The sequence below is a fragment of the Blennius ocellaris genome (assembly GCF_963422515.1).
Source record: "Blennius ocellaris genome assembly, chromosome: 18".
Taxonomy (NCBI): domain Eukaryota; kingdom Metazoa; phylum Chordata; class Actinopteri; order Blenniiformes; family Blenniidae; genus Blennius; species Blennius ocellaris.
The window spans coordinates 4,686,812-4,701,207 of record NC_137667.1 but is presented as its reverse complement, the minus strand read 5'-3'; the positions used below and the strand labels follow the sequence as shown (position 1 = coordinate 4,701,207).

The 14,396-nt window shown below is 44.3% G+C and overlaps 2 protein-coding genes across 2 annotated transcripts; one reads left to right on the top strand and one right to left on the bottom strand.

Moving 5' to 3' along the window:
* Positions 1-444: 444 nt before the first annotated feature.
* wdcp (WD repeat and coiled coil containing) lies at positions 445-4,328 on the bottom strand. The gene is made up of 4 exons (XM_080514073.1): positions 4,260-4,328; positions 1,746-3,663; positions 1,467-1,587; positions 445-752 (listed from the first exon to the last, which is right to left on the bottom strand). Exons 2-4 carry the CDS (start codon positions 3,660-3,662, stop codon positions 559-561), a joined length of 2,232 nt encoding a protein of 743 aa, XP_080370199.1. The 5' UTR covers position 3,663; positions 4,260-4,328; the 3' UTR covers positions 445-558.
* Positions 4,329-4,644: 316 nt separating this feature from the next.
* fkbp1b (FKBP prolyl isomerase 1B) lies at positions 4,645-13,117 on the top strand. Its single transcript, XM_080514551.1, has 4 exons — positions 4,645-4,815; positions 5,475-5,522; positions 10,978-11,090; positions 12,260-13,117. Exons 1-4 carry the CDS (start codon positions 4,779-4,781, stop codon positions 12,386-12,388), a joined length of 327 nt encoding a protein of 108 aa, XP_080370677.1. The 5' UTR covers positions 4,645-4,778; the 3' UTR covers positions 12,389-13,117.
* The last annotated feature ends 1,279 nt before the right edge of the window (positions 13,118-14,396 follow it).

Genomic DNA, 14,396 nt, shown 5'->3' with positions numbered 1-14,396 from the left:
AATAAATGTTGTAGAGGTTGGTTGATAGACAATATATTTGTGAGTGTTGTGTTTCTTTCTTCAAGAAAATAAGTGGAAAATAAGAAACAAATAAGGGAGCCCTACTATGGGATTGTGCTTTATTTCATCCCTACATTAGACATCCAAGACAGAGGTTCCTGTTGAGTGTTGGCCCCCTCTAGAGGTCGGCTGTGTTACTGCAGTCGGTAAAGTCAAAACACATGGACATTTCAGTCCTTAAACAGTTTAGCATAACAATTCCAATCTACATATTTTAGAAGTACAGTGAATATCCTTCTTTCAGAAAAACACTGAACCTTGACGACTACATTACATTTAGTCAGAAATGAGCACAAACTCCTCCGTTTTCGGTGCAAAGCTTTCCATTTTGATATTTAAACATGTAAACAATACATCTGAACAGGCAGCTCTCTTTAAAAAAAAAAAAAAGTACATCTTGTTTATACAAAAATAAGTCTGCATCATAACTATGGTTCACAGTGTGTTCTTGCCACTTTGAGTGTGTGTGCGAGTGTCCACACAGCGAGGTGTGTGTCGCTATGTGGTCGTCTCTGTCGCTGTGCTGGGGTTTTGGCTGGGGGATGGACTGGACGGACACGAGTTGTCGGGACTTCCAGGAGCTCGCAGGGTAGTTTTCCGCTTCCCGTTCCGCACGGTGAGCTCCTCCTTGGGTTTGAACGTTAGCGGCACGAAGCCATCCCCGTCTGCCACGAGCACGATCCACAGCGGTCCTGGAAGAGCAACACAACGCAGGACGTCATCAATAAATGTGTTCACTTGAACCATCAACAAATAATTTGAAAAGGCTGTAAAATCAGGTGAGTGCGGCCAAATATTTGCTTTGACAGCAACACAACACTACGCACATTAAATGGTTGTAAGCTGCTTTTGTTTAAAAGCTCATAATCTGGCCTAGGCTTTTAATCACTTCCAATTATAGCTTAGGCACGTTAAGAGAAGAACAATAGTCGAACAAGTTGTTGTTGATTGTAAAGTGGTGCTGCAAATAGAAGTTTCTTTTCTGAAAATATAAATCAAGCCAATTCATGGCACACTTTTCTTTTATTCTTGAAAAAAAAAAAAAAAAAAGACGTGAATACAGAATCTAAGCATTGAGGCTGAATCTTGACTTCCAGGTGACCCGAGTCGGAGGAAGCCCATCACACTAGCGACCTGAAAATATGTGAGGGGAAGACGTACCTAAGAGGACTACCAACAGTTTCCTCGAAGTGGTTTTAATGAGTTAACCCAGTCCAGACTGTCATAACTCTGCTAATCTCACACGCAGGAAGGATTTGATAAAGACAGCTTAAATAAGACTTCACAGAGACACTGAAGGGTTTAAATAAGACTTATGACAGGCAGACACAAAAAAAAAAACCCCAAACAAACTTGAAAGTATTACTTGTGTTATATTGTTTTCAGAGCGGGTTCCCTGCACGTACCATACATCAGTTCCACGATGGTGAGGTTGAAAAGGTCCTGCAGGGCACGCAGACTCAGCTTTCCTTCACACAGCAGGACTGGCCTCCGCTCGTCAATGAACACATTTTCTGATAACTGCTTCTGCATGTGTACAAAACCCCAAAAAGTCAGAGATACAAGGAGAAATAGTCCAAGAAGCTGAGCTAGATAAAACTATTGAGCTAAAAAAAAATATTATCTATGAAACAATGTGAACGATAGTAAAAATAAAATAAAAAATGGAGTAATTCAAACTGTACCTGACATGTGACATTGACATACGGGGGCTCAGAGGCACTGGGGTAGAGCGTCGGGGCCTTCTTGCCGTTCTGCGTATAATCTCTGATTTCTGTCAGGCACTGCTGCACGTCAGCGAAGCGCGTGAAAAGTCTTTCCATGTTGTGCACGAGCTGGTCCAGCGCTCGCTCCTTGGCCTGGGCGGACGCCTTGTCGGGCGCCGGCGCCGTCGGCTCCGCGTGGAGCTTCTCCGACTGGTCGAGGCGAGGGGAGCTGCAGCGGCTGGAGTCCCTGCTGGCCTGGCCGGCCACCGCCAGGCTGGACATGCGGTTGACGTGGTCCATGTCGAAATTCTCCACCGTGATGGACGAGGCGCTGGAGAGCGCTCGGTCGGAGGCCCGGTCGGAGAAGTCCACGGAGCTGGTGATGGGGCTGGGCTCGCTGCTCCTCACCTCTTCCACCAGCCTGCGCCTGTTGCCAGGAGAAGAAACCACTCCCCGTCCTGGCAGCACCAAGTCCTTTATCCCTCGCTCCCTGTCCTCCTTTGACAGGTGCTCTGAGTGCCTCCTAATCCCTGAGCAGAAGTTCGAGGTGGCCTCGTGGTTGGGGGCAGACGGGGAGGGCGTGCAAGGACTCTCTCCGTCGCACATCATCTCTTTGGCTATGAGACGAAGAATGTATTTATCGGTGTTGGAAGACGGGAGGAAGGCCGGGTCGTTGGACTTCTGCCTGCCCACCATCAAAAGCAGCATCTTGTCGCTGAGGAAGCAGATGCCTTTGGGTCTCTCGTTTTGCTGTAGAGAGATCTGCTGGATGTTGGGCATTGCGGAGGACATGATGCAGTACACAAGGACCATGTTGCTGGTGTTTGAAGCGACCGCTACTGTCGAGCCACGTGGATCAAAAGCCACGATGTCGGGGACCAGAATCCCCGGGATGCAGACTTTGCGGGTGGTAGTGACCTTTCTTTCGTAAGTAACCAGAATAAGGTGTGAAGAGTCCTGGCCCGAGCCCGTCACAGTGTCCCGACGGCGCAGGTGAAGAAGGGGGCTGGGGTCAGAGCGCCGGTGCCTTGCCAGGAGGTGGGTCAGGTCGAGAGGGCTCGAGCAGGGGATGAAAGATCTGTCTGACTCAAACGATCTTCTTCTCGCATCCACAACACTGTCGTCGTCTGACATGAGCATATGCGAGCCGTGGCCCTGCAGCGACTCCGTCTCCGATGGCAAATCGAAGGCTATGCCAGAGTTTAACCCACACAGTTTGTCGAGAGGCAGCTCTGTCGCCACAGCGACCTGCGCTTCCCCCGTGGGCTCGATGGCACAGATGTATCCTCCGATGTCAAAGATGGGGCAGAAGGAGCAGGCGACGAGACTCTTCTGGATGTCATTCCAGATGTAAGAGTGGAGACCGCTGCCGATCGCCACCACCAAGCGCGTGCCGTCCTTCGTCCAGCAGGCGCAGTGGATGAGCCCGCCGCCTTTGATGTCTGCTTTGACTCTCCTGTTGTCCACCCGGACCGAAAACAGCACAGAGGTGTCCCGCTTCGTCAGCACGGCGAGAACGTCCAGCTTCGGATGCCAGACGCAGCCTTGAGAGAGCAACGGGAAAGGCTCGCTCATCTCGCACGTCTGAGTGCACAGCAGCTTGTTCTGCTCGAGCGTACTGAGCTGCAGCTGCCAGACAGTAATATGCTTCTTGTGCTGAACTGCCAGCAGGGCAGGGGAGTCGGGGCAGCACAGCGGCCCCCAGAAGAGCCCGAAAACATGCTCGAACTGCCCGATCACGTTGGTGTCTCCGAACTTCACCTCGCCATTCATGAAGTAGAGAGCTGTCAAGCAGACCTGCTTGCCGTCGGTCCACGCGATCCCATGCACAGGGTGGATGGCTTGGTGTAGAGTGTTGAGGCCTGTCCGAAGCAGCTTTGCCTTACCAAGATCCATCCTGGCAGGTATGAAAAGAGAAAAATCAAGAGAAATGGCTCTCAAAAAGATAACATTGGTGACAGAGACGTGCACCTGACGTGAATGGGGCTTGGACAAGCGTAGCTATTGCTACCTATGCAGATTAAGAATAGGAAAAGCCTCTCTCGTGTCTCCTTCCAAGTACATGCTTTAATCCCCCCTGCCTGAGCTGAGGCAGTATAGCTGCTTATGCTGGGTGACCTTAACAAAGCACAGGTCCTGAGAGGAACTCCGAGCACTAACAATAGCACGTGTTCAATCACAGCATTTAGAACTCCAGATTAGGTGATGAAAGGTTTTTATGAATGACTTAACAAATAGAGAGATTGTCAACTCCTATTATGAGCTGTATGTCAACCTAAATCAGATATGCCAACTAAATATAGATACATTTAGTTTACAAGAGAAAAGTAATTTGATGAGTTTTGCTAGCTTTGATGGGAAGAGGATTTACAGTTCCAAGCATGCATGCCAAACAGCATAAGCTAACTTATACACGTGTTGTGTTATGCATAACAAGTTAATAAACATGTATGTAGAGACAAATGCGAACATTATCGTGTAATTCTTACTTACCTTGTAACTAAAAAACAAACAAACCACTCCGGTCAAAAAATGTGTTCATATTTTAAATGACCCGGAAACCCAACTGACTGGCTATCGCAATGGATTGTGGGATATGTAGGCACTGCGGCTGTCAGACAGCTGCTTTGGATACGTATCCCATAATGCCCTGCAACTGGCAGATAGCCGCAGTGCATTCTGGGATGTGTATTCAAGTGACGGTGGCATGAATAAAAAAAATTAAATACTCATTATAAATTCACATTATGAATTAAACTTGCACCAGACGACTGTAAAATGAATTAATTTTAAATTCTATAAATGAACCGTGTGGTGTTGGTGTCCATGACGGGCTGAGGACGACGTTGGAAGTACGCCCTCTCTCGCCGCAGCTAAGGATCGGCAGTTGGTGGCGAATGCATGGTTTCCACCGAGAAAGCCCGACTTGTAGCCACAAAAGGGTGACACTCGGTTCACGAAAGCGCTTTAAAAGCCGCGTGTTTTATAGATAGCCTTCGAAGGAGCACAACAATGGGCATTGAAGTCGAGATAATATCTCCCGGCGACGGTAAGTTGATTTATCCGCTCGTGTGTGTGCCTTCTAACGGGGTGGAGGTGATCGGAATTTCCTTTTAGATCCTCGGAATTTATTTTTAAATCTGCTTAAATGTCGTTGTAGTGCATGCTTAAACTTCAGAGTTGGAGCGTGAAAGGGAGTCTGTTCGTTCAATAGTTAGCAACTCACATTAGTATGAGGGGTCTTAATTATCGCTGATATGGCTTGATGTCTGTATGGTGCCTTTCGATAACGGTCCACACTTTACAGTCTTGATTTAATCCACTGTGGTTGCAATTTTACTCTTAATCGTTATAGTCTGGGAATATGCATACATAAAATACTTGGATTTGGCATGCATTATGTGAAGTGGAGGTGCTTCTGCGTGTTGGAAGGCACATATTGGGGGTCGTATCCTGTCAAGTTCCTGCAGGATTATGTTTCATTGTCAAACGCAGTAATAACGTAATTACGCGCATGTGATAGCCCGCAAAAAAAAAAAAAAAAAAGGTACTTAAGTTTCAGCATGGATAAGACTGACAGATGCATAGCTGAATCTAAAGGAGGGTATGGCGTTTCCTTACCAGACTTAACCCTTCTAATAGAGCAATCATACTCACAAGTGTAACCACATGCAATAATAACACATGTGCTTTCTCTCTTTTTAACAGGAAGAACATTTCCAAAGAAAGGTCAAACATGTGTCGTTCATTACATAGGTAACTCCTCTTCTTTTTCCTTGTGTGTAACTAGATCCAAGGCACACCAGCCAGTCACACTCCAGCTTTCCCAAACTGCAGCATCCAGAAGACATGTATGTGCCACGCAAGGCACAGGCATTTGCCGTTTGTATTGTGTCATTTCAGGTCTCCAGCTTTTGCATAAGTGCACGCACGCTCGCACAGTCTTTTTCCTGTTTGTCTCTTGTCAGATTGCCCAGTTTTAAGGTGGGACACGAAGGCACCGAGACATTTGGGGGAAAAAATGTGGGTTGTTCTATGCCGCGGGGTTGGCAGTCCAGACAACTAGGTCAGACGGAAAGTAAACAAAACCTAGTTCACATGTCACATTTCGGGTGTATTTTTTTATGTGGTTATAGAGGTTATTGCACATACACAGGTGTTGTATGTGTTGTAAACTGATTTGATCGGAGTGTAATTCCATTGAGCTCACTCATCTATTCGCGCCTGTCTTTGTTGGTCAGACCTGTGATTACCTCTCCATCCTCAGTGTCATTGTTTGCTCCAGCGCTGATGTCTTCTCTTTGCTTCTGATGGGGGAGTTGTCGCTCTGTTTGACGAGCAGACACGGGGGCATTTACGGTCAAGGAATGTTGCATTGTATAACTTTTTGGGGGCAGGCGGAGTAATCACATTTTCCTCTTGGCCTGATTTCTGCCAAGATCAGCCACTGCTGTAATGAATCAGGCTATAATTGGAAAGGATATTTCTGAGGATGTGAAGCTGCGCTGCTGAGAGGGAGTGCATCCCACTGTATAGCCTCTGAAATGTAGGTTTTGGTAGGCACTTGGTCACTGCCTTGTGTTTCTTTACTGTTATTTGTGTTATAAAATATCAACATTTGATGTTTGATATTACAGTTTCCACCCACAGTGCAAAAACATAAATAAGTCGGCTCCAGCACTCAGTGACCATAATTCAAATAAAGTGGTTTAGAAAAAGGCTTTAAATGTTCTAAAAAAAACAAATTTGAGTTTATATTTGCCTCAATTCTTTTTTCTTCTATTTCTAAAATTGCATTGGGTGCTTCTATTACACATTTATACATATTGTGATCGCTTGGCATGTGCTCGAGATGTTCATATTTTCCCTTTTTTCACTCAGAAGATTTACTGGAAAGCTGCAGGTGGCTTTGGCACACAAAAAAAGAAATCCAGCTTTAGGCAGAACATGGCTCAACCTTGGAAATATGAAAAGAGCTTGAAATATGCTTTTGTATCAGTGGAAGGTGTAGGTGGGGGGGGGAGAGTTTAACTTAAAACTGTCATGTTGAACGCAATCCAGGTTATCTAAATAATGTCTCTGACGAGTGTCGAATGCAGTTTTATTATATTTTGTTTAATTTGTCAGGATTAGAAATATGTAAAATCCTCAATCTGGTCAATTCCTTGTTATTGGTGCACTTAACTGCTCTATAATGGACTGACCAGTATTTCTATCTTTCAATCCTGAAAAACAAGATCATTTAAAGATGTGATAGAGAGATAGTGCTGGCAGTTGAGGTTTTGGACATAACCTTCTTCAAGTCATTCAGCCGGCTCCTGGGAACCTCCACCCCACCCTGCACTGCTATTAGTTTCCCAGATAGCAAAGACAAAACGCTAAGAGCAGGGAGGGAGCAATTTTCTAATTCACATTGGCATTTTGAAACCACTCTTGTTTCCTGCATTTGGCATCAGCCGGGCTCGCGCTCTCAGAAACTTTCTCACAATCTCTCGCAGCGACGCCGTCTTCATTCTCGCTTTTTTTCCCCTCTGGGATTATAAAAACATGCAGACGCACACATGCCAGAGCACAAAGCGACACCGACATGTGCCTGGCCACCCACTGACTCTTGCTGAGAGCTGGGGTTGCCCGAATTAGCAGCGTGATCACCACACCGAGGAGGAGGAGGAGGTGGAGGAGGAGGAGGAGGAGGCGGCGGGCTCCGGCCTCAAAACAGCAGGACCGAATAAATCACCCTCTCACACGCGTTCTTGTTTCTGTCAGGCCCGACTGTGAGGGCGCTCACAGACTGGCGGCTCCATCGGCCGCAACCCGGCGGTGGCAGACTCATTTCTCTCCGTATCAGGCGTTTTCACTGAAGGGAGAAAATGGAGGCAGATCTGATATCAGTCAATGTTAAGGCAGCGCGTGGCGCCGCCGTGGGTTCTGCCCGTGATAGGTGACGTCTGGCCGCTGGCCCGCTGTGACCAATTGTCGGTCCGCTTTGACGAGAAGCACAACCTTTCCTTTGAAGAGGCTTTCGGGATTTGACGTCACGCCTAAATTTGGATGTCATTCCTTGACCATGTTTGAGCCCGAGACTATCCCGTGAAATGTGCTCAAGTAGAGGGAGAGACCCGATGGTTGTGGATTGTGTGACCCAGAAATAGACGAGACTGAAACCTCCGGATCGCTCATGGCCGCGTGTTGTGATCGACTGACTGTGGCTGTGGGAACTTTTCCTCCGACATCATAAAGTTGATGCCGGGGGGGGGGGGTTGAGCTCCTGGATCATTGCTTATTGAGTTGTCTGAGAGAGTTGACAGGCTTCACAAAGCTTTGAGTCTGAGAATGGGTAGAATAGATGGAACACGGATGCGATCGAGCGTATTAAGGCCCCGTTTATGCAACAACGACTACGAATGTATCTGCAAAACTTTCTTCACTTTTGGGGGGGGGTTTGTTTACACGACACCAGTGTGCGGATGCACTGTGTCCGCGACGTTTTTAATCCGGCTCCCAAGATTAAGCCCTCCTGCAGAGATTGCCGGAGTCTGCAGAGCCTATTACTGCGTGTGTGCATCTCACCCCCTCCCTTCCCCCTTCCATCCCTTGTAAACAAACATGGCCGACCCGCAGTGGTATTTGTCACAGTCAGTATTCTCGTTTTATCATCCATGTTCGTAGTTTTATAGTTGAGACTCATCCCTGATAGCAGCCGATGAATCGTCAGTCCATACGGATGTTGGTTGCTCTCCATTTTCTTCACGTTAATAGCGTATTCTTCTCTGCACGTCTGTGTGGTTTCACTAAAAAAAAAAATCAAGCAACAGCGCCCACACGTGGCCGGGCATACTAACTACATCGTTGTCCCTGTGTCCGCTGCTGCAGTGTATACACGCTCCCATTTTCTGTTAACAGATTAGGTGTTGTCATGTCAAACGTTGTCGTGTAAACAGGGCCTCGTACTGCTGCAGGAACAGCCTGCATGTTCTTCATTTCTGATCTTGTTCACAAATGTCTGGCGTTTTGCTTCGAGTGTAACTTTTAAGCCACTGCTTCGGGTAATTTTCAGGATCTCTCTAATTACACACACTCTTGTCCCAAGTTACCTGACTGTATTAATGAACCAAAATGTAGATTTAATCTTGGTTCTGTTGAGACGTGTGTGTGTGTGCGTGTGTGTGTGTGCCTGCAGCTGTGAAGCACAGCGACACGCAAGTCTTGTAGACGGATAGCTTTACACACACTCTCAGTTCATCCACACTTGAGCTGGGGTAGGGGGGGGGGTTGTTGTGTTGGCAGCTCTCCCAGACTGGGGCAAGACAGGATACAGTAAACGAAGTAAAAATAACCCCACCCCTGTGTGGTGCAGTTTTTTAACAGATAACAGAGCTGTGATACGAGCAGCAGCGTAGGAGAAGAAGGGAATACACCCAGGCTGTGTTTATGCACCGGAGGCTGGCGGCAGAATAGTAGTTAAATACACAATATGGCTTTTAAACCCAAACTGCGGCACGTTGTAAACTACTTAGTGAAAGGTTAGGAGCCATTTCGGTCCACGCAAACAAGAAGCAGGTGGTATATTTCGCCATTGTTTTGAAAGTGTGCCATACCAAAACAATAGTTTCTAACCCCCTCCCTTTTTAAACACATTCTGCCATCTTTTACCCAAACGGAGGCTGATTATGAAAAAACAAAGTGGTACACAACATCTCCCTTATCTCAGCAGCCTGGTGAAAGGGCCACTTTGTAAAAGCCCCAGTTTCCACTGGGAAATGCCAATCAACAATTCTGCGGAGTTGCCAGAAGAGTAACTCAAATTTCAGTCATTGTCATAAGACGTTTTACCTTTGGACTCCTCTGATAAACTGAAGGCAAGTGGGATTCTGCCTGATGAGTCTGCCTGCTGATATCTGGGCTTCTGGGATTCTTGGAAATGATGGGACCCTACTAAGTTTAGGGGGATGAAAGGGGAGAAGCTGTACAGTACCAACATTCATATGACTGGATGAGCAAGACTCCGTAATTGAAGTTGAGTTAACACCGGTTTTAAATGCTAAGTATTCACACTTGTGAAATTACAACAGAGAATCATAAATCAACGGACGATCACGGCGCAGCCTGCAAAACACAAGTGGATGTTTTGGAATTTTTTTCTCCATTTACAGCGTGATGTATTAGGAATATTCTAAAGTTAGCTGAGAGGAGAAGAAAGAAGGATCAGAGTCACCAATTTTACATCACAAGTTGAATAGGTGCATCCTAAAAAAGTTGGAAAATAGTGTGAAATTTAAAACTCCACAGAAAAAATGTCAGCTTATGCCATAAATATACACTATCTCAAAGTACGAGTATTTCATTGAATGTAATGCTTTTTTAACCGAAGTCTATCCTGAGTCTCAAGTCCTCATTTAAAATAAGTGATAAAACAAATAACCTCATTCTAATGTTTTGAGTTCAATCTGTATAATTGTCTCATAAGTATAAATGTTGGACATTGACAAAATTGTCTGATTAAAAGAAAAAGTCTGGATAAGAGCATTGTTTCATCCTTTTTAAGTGGTTATTTATCCAAAAGAGATGAAACGGAAAATGTTTACGACAGTGCGGGCCCTTTTAAAAAGCAAACCTGTATTACTCATGTACCATCCTTCACTGCGCCTCAGTTAAAACTCCTCTAATAGTTCACACTTGTATACTTTGTGGTGCGATTGTGCAGACCCTGTTGAAGATGCTGCGTCTCTTTCTTGGCAGTCGGGAAGGTTGGAAAGTTCGCGGCTCAGCAGAGCGGCAGAACGTCGCTCCGTCCTTCCCGAAGACGACTAATGAAGTGGGGGGAGTGTTTTCGTGCCCGTTTCCTCGCGTTTAATGGCCTCGGCGTTATTATCATGCCTGAACGCTCGGTCAGCGTTGTGAAGGAGCGGGGGGGGTCCTGCGCCGCGCCGCCTTTAGTTATCCCGTTCTCCCTGTGGTCTAGAAACAGGCAAGCCATGGCCTAGTTAACTTTAAAAATAATCCACTAAACCAGGCCAGTGCTCCCTGATTCACTTTCCCTTTGTTCATTTGAGTAATTGAAATAGACCTGGAATAGGAATGCCCACCAGAGTGCTCCCCGGCTGTAGGAGCCATTAATTATAAGCAAAATAGTCCTGAAATTTGCATGTGTTTGGCCATTATTTGTGTTGGTTTCTCTCAGGATTGGCTCATGTGGCGTTACTCTTTGCAGGGATGCTGCAGAATGGGAAAAAGTTCGACTCCTCCCGAGACAGGAACAAGCCCTTCAAGTTCAAAATCGGACGAATGGAGGTCATCAAGGGCTGGGAGGAAGGAGTAGCACAGGTACAGAGATGAAGTCAAAGCTTTTGTTTGTATTGCCGTTGTGCAGTGTAAATAATAAACCACATAAACTGCAGCATGTCTCCGTCAATGAGTTCTTTTAACACTTTTATGTGGCAAGTGATCATATTTGATGGCTTCCACATTTCTTGTAAACTAACAATGATGAGTTAATAACATCACAGAAGAGATTCAAATATAGTTCTCATGCTGTTGAAATCAGTGTTGCTTGTGCAGGATTTGAAAATGTCATATATGTACTTCTCATATGTTGACAAATACTGTTGCGTTTTGTCTTTTTGGCTTACAAAAGCTTCTCTGAGTGGATCAATAACTGGGAATCAACTGATTAATGTCTGTGTTTGTAACAGTCATAAAAGATAGGAAACATTACAGTAGTACCGATAACACTAGTGACAATAGACATATTGTGCACGTTTAGTGAAAGTACTACCAAATGCCATGCATCAACAAGAGTTTATAACTTCTTTTATCCAGTGAGAAATATACACAATTTAAATACACGTTTAAGTTTCAAATTGAGAAATATATCCAATTTTTGTACGTTTTACAGTTTTCTTTCTGACTTCTAACACAAAAGACCATTCATGTCTTTACTTTTGTCATTTTAAATTAGTCTCGGGTAAAAGCTGGCCATTGAAACAGCCTTCAAAATGTGTCCTACTTTCAAGGAAAAGATGAGCTCCCTGTGAGAAAACCTGACCTGATCACTGTGATGTGGTCACTGCTGATTGTCTGTTGTTTGAGCGTCTATTTACTGGCCTACTCAATAATTTACAGTCGCACCTTTAATCACTCAGCCACATAGAAATAAAAACTTTGCTTCATATTGCTTGGTCAATTACGAATGAAATGAAAGAATGATTGGCTGCCTTAAAGAAAGAGTTTATACAAGAAAGTTTCAAGTGGAAACTTAATTGTTTTTGAATTTTTGCTTTAGAAAAGTTTTAGACACTCAAAGCACAACAAAGGTTTTGAGTTTTTACCTGAAAACATATTAATGAGGCCGTAATGACACATTCTTTGCTGTGTCTTGCTGAAGAACAGCATTGAAAATGTGTAGTTGTAGTTAAAAAAAAACCTGTTTCTTTGCTGTAATAAATTACAAAGTTTAACCATATTTTTCTAACCACATCTCTTCTCTGCTTCAGATGAGCCTTGGCCAGAGGGCTAAAATCACCTGCACACCAGACATGGCTTATGGAACGACAGGCCACCCCGGAGTCATCCCTCCAAACGCCACGCTTATTTTTGACGTGGAACTGCTCAAGCTTGAGTAATGCCCTAACGTAAAAAAAAAAAGAAAGAAGAAAGAAAACCCAAAACAAGACAAGGTTGAAGGTTACTGAGGCTGCAATCATCACAACTTGTTACCACAGGGAGACCGTACCCGGATGCTGCCTCTCACTATCCACCTGCTCATCAGCTCCTCTTTTATTTCTACAGTTCAGTATACATATCTTCTGTCATGTCGGTCGATCATACAAGACACACACACACACACACACACACACACACACACACACACACACACACACACACACACACACACACACACACACACACACATACACACACACAGGTTTCTGTTCGAGACACTTTCTTTGTTTCATTTTCCATCCATGTTGGACATTTTGTTGAACCAAAAGGAAATCCGTTTGTCTGACAAAAAAGCTGTACTATGTCGCAATCCGAACATGTCAACTGCCTTACAGTCCGAACAACAGAGGAAGGGTACGTAGTGATATGAAAGTACAATGTTTCTGCTCTGGATATTAACTGGGCATTATCTACCACTGTCTGCATTGCCACTTTGATAAAGGCACGTCCTGCTGAATGCTCTGAATGATGTTGCTCTGTTTAGTATATTTTATAACCCGTCATGAACATTTTACTGCAAGTGTACTCTAATCACATAATCAAACCCAGTTCAATACTGTACTGAACTCTACGAGAGCCATTGGCACAACGACAGTTTGTTGACCAACTCTTGAATAAAAATGGCATGTACTGTGTTGAGAAGCCTGTGTCTTGTTTGGAATTTGTGAGTGAGCAGTGAAGTGATGGGTCACGTTGGTCGCCAAACAAACACAATTCCTTCCTCTTTTTAAATGTATTTTTATTGGAATCGGTAAAAATAGTTGTAAACAAATATTCAACTTTTTTTTCCTAAATCCTCTTGAAACTTTTCCCTGAATTAATCCATCCTATTTCTGGGATGCGCTGGGTAACCGCAGTAAGAAACTGATGGGAGCTAATGAGGGTCAAGGGTCATGCTCAGGGAGCCAAAGTGGTGACCTGTCCACTGAGGGACTCAAACCTGGAAACTCCATCCCAGAATCACTTCTCTTGCCTGTAGAACAGGGGAGTCAAACACATTTTAGTTCGGGGCCACATGCAGCCCAATTTCATCTTGAGTGTTGAAGGTGGGTAAAACAGTCCTAATAACCTTTGAATTTAAACTTAAAAGTTTTTATTTGTTGCAGCGTGGAGTATATGTGATAAAAATGTCTATATTTCCACCAAACTACACAATTAGAACTAAAAATTACTCCAATCTAATCATGAAGCCAGTTTTAATGAAACATTCTGGTGAAAAATACAGTGAAATGTTGCATTATGCTTCTTTTTATAAATTCACCTTAATAGCATGGCTTTCTGAATAATAGTAGTTGGTTAGGTTTCATGGTGGTATCTAATATATCTATGTTTGTGTCTCAGTGTTGTCTTCTGTCGACTACTCCTAAAAAATGTGTTTAAAAAAAATCAGTTTTCTTTGACATTTATACAACTTTGGCTGGATTGGACCCTCTTGCAAGCCAGTTTTGTCCCACAGGGCTTGTGTTTGACACCCCTGTCCAACATGCTGGTATTTATTCTGTTGTGTAATTCTTGAAGAGTCTAGTTAGTTTAACTGTAATTGGCTTAAAAACATTGGACATACAATCAGGGATTAGATCTTTGTGTCAAATTGAGTTGGGCATCCATTGTTAAACTTTATGATAAAGTTTTCCATTCCATATTGAGCATTTTAAGACAGATGAATAAGAGATTAGTTTGGCTCACAATTCAAAGAAGATGAACCACTAAAGAAATACACCAGGGAGCCAGGATTCTCATCACGTACAGTATTATTATAAATCAGGCGATTAGGCTTTTCGAAAATTAGCGCCTCTTAGCGGTACCACAAATAGTGGCCCATGGCTACAAATAAATCTAGGTAATTAAAAAGGCAAATATTTATCTTGCATAAAACGATCGTAGGTTAATAAACCCACACCAAAGGCT

What these genes read in the sequence shown, in the direction of transcription:
- wdcp (XM_080514073.1), bottom strand. Translation starts at nt 3,662, where the DNA reads ATGGATCTTGGTAAGGCAAAGCTGCTTCGGACAGGCCTCAACACTCTA. An exon ending in ATGTCAATGTCACATGTCAG is followed by an intron (nt 1,588 to 1,745) that starts GTACAGTTTGAA and finishes GTACACATGCAG; the next exon opens with AAGCAGTTATCAGAAAATGT. An exon ending in CATCGTGGAACTGATGTATG is followed by an intron (nt 753 to 1,466) that starts GTACGTGCAGGG and finishes TTGCTCTTCCAG; the next exon opens with GACCGCTGTGGATCGTGCTC.
- fkbp1b (XM_080514551.1), top strand. Translation starts at nt 4,779, where the DNA reads ATGGGCATTGAAGTCGAGATAATATCTCCCGGCGACG. An exon ending in GATAATATCTCCCGGCGACG is followed by an intron (nt 4,816 to 5,474) that starts GTAAGTTGATTT and finishes TCTTTTTAACAG; the next exon opens with GAAGAACATTTCCAAAGAAA. An exon ending in ATGTGTCGTTCATTACATAG is followed by an intron (nt 5,523 to 10,977) that starts GTAACTCCTCTT and finishes TACTCTTTGCAG; the next exon opens with GGATGCTGCAGAATGGGAAA.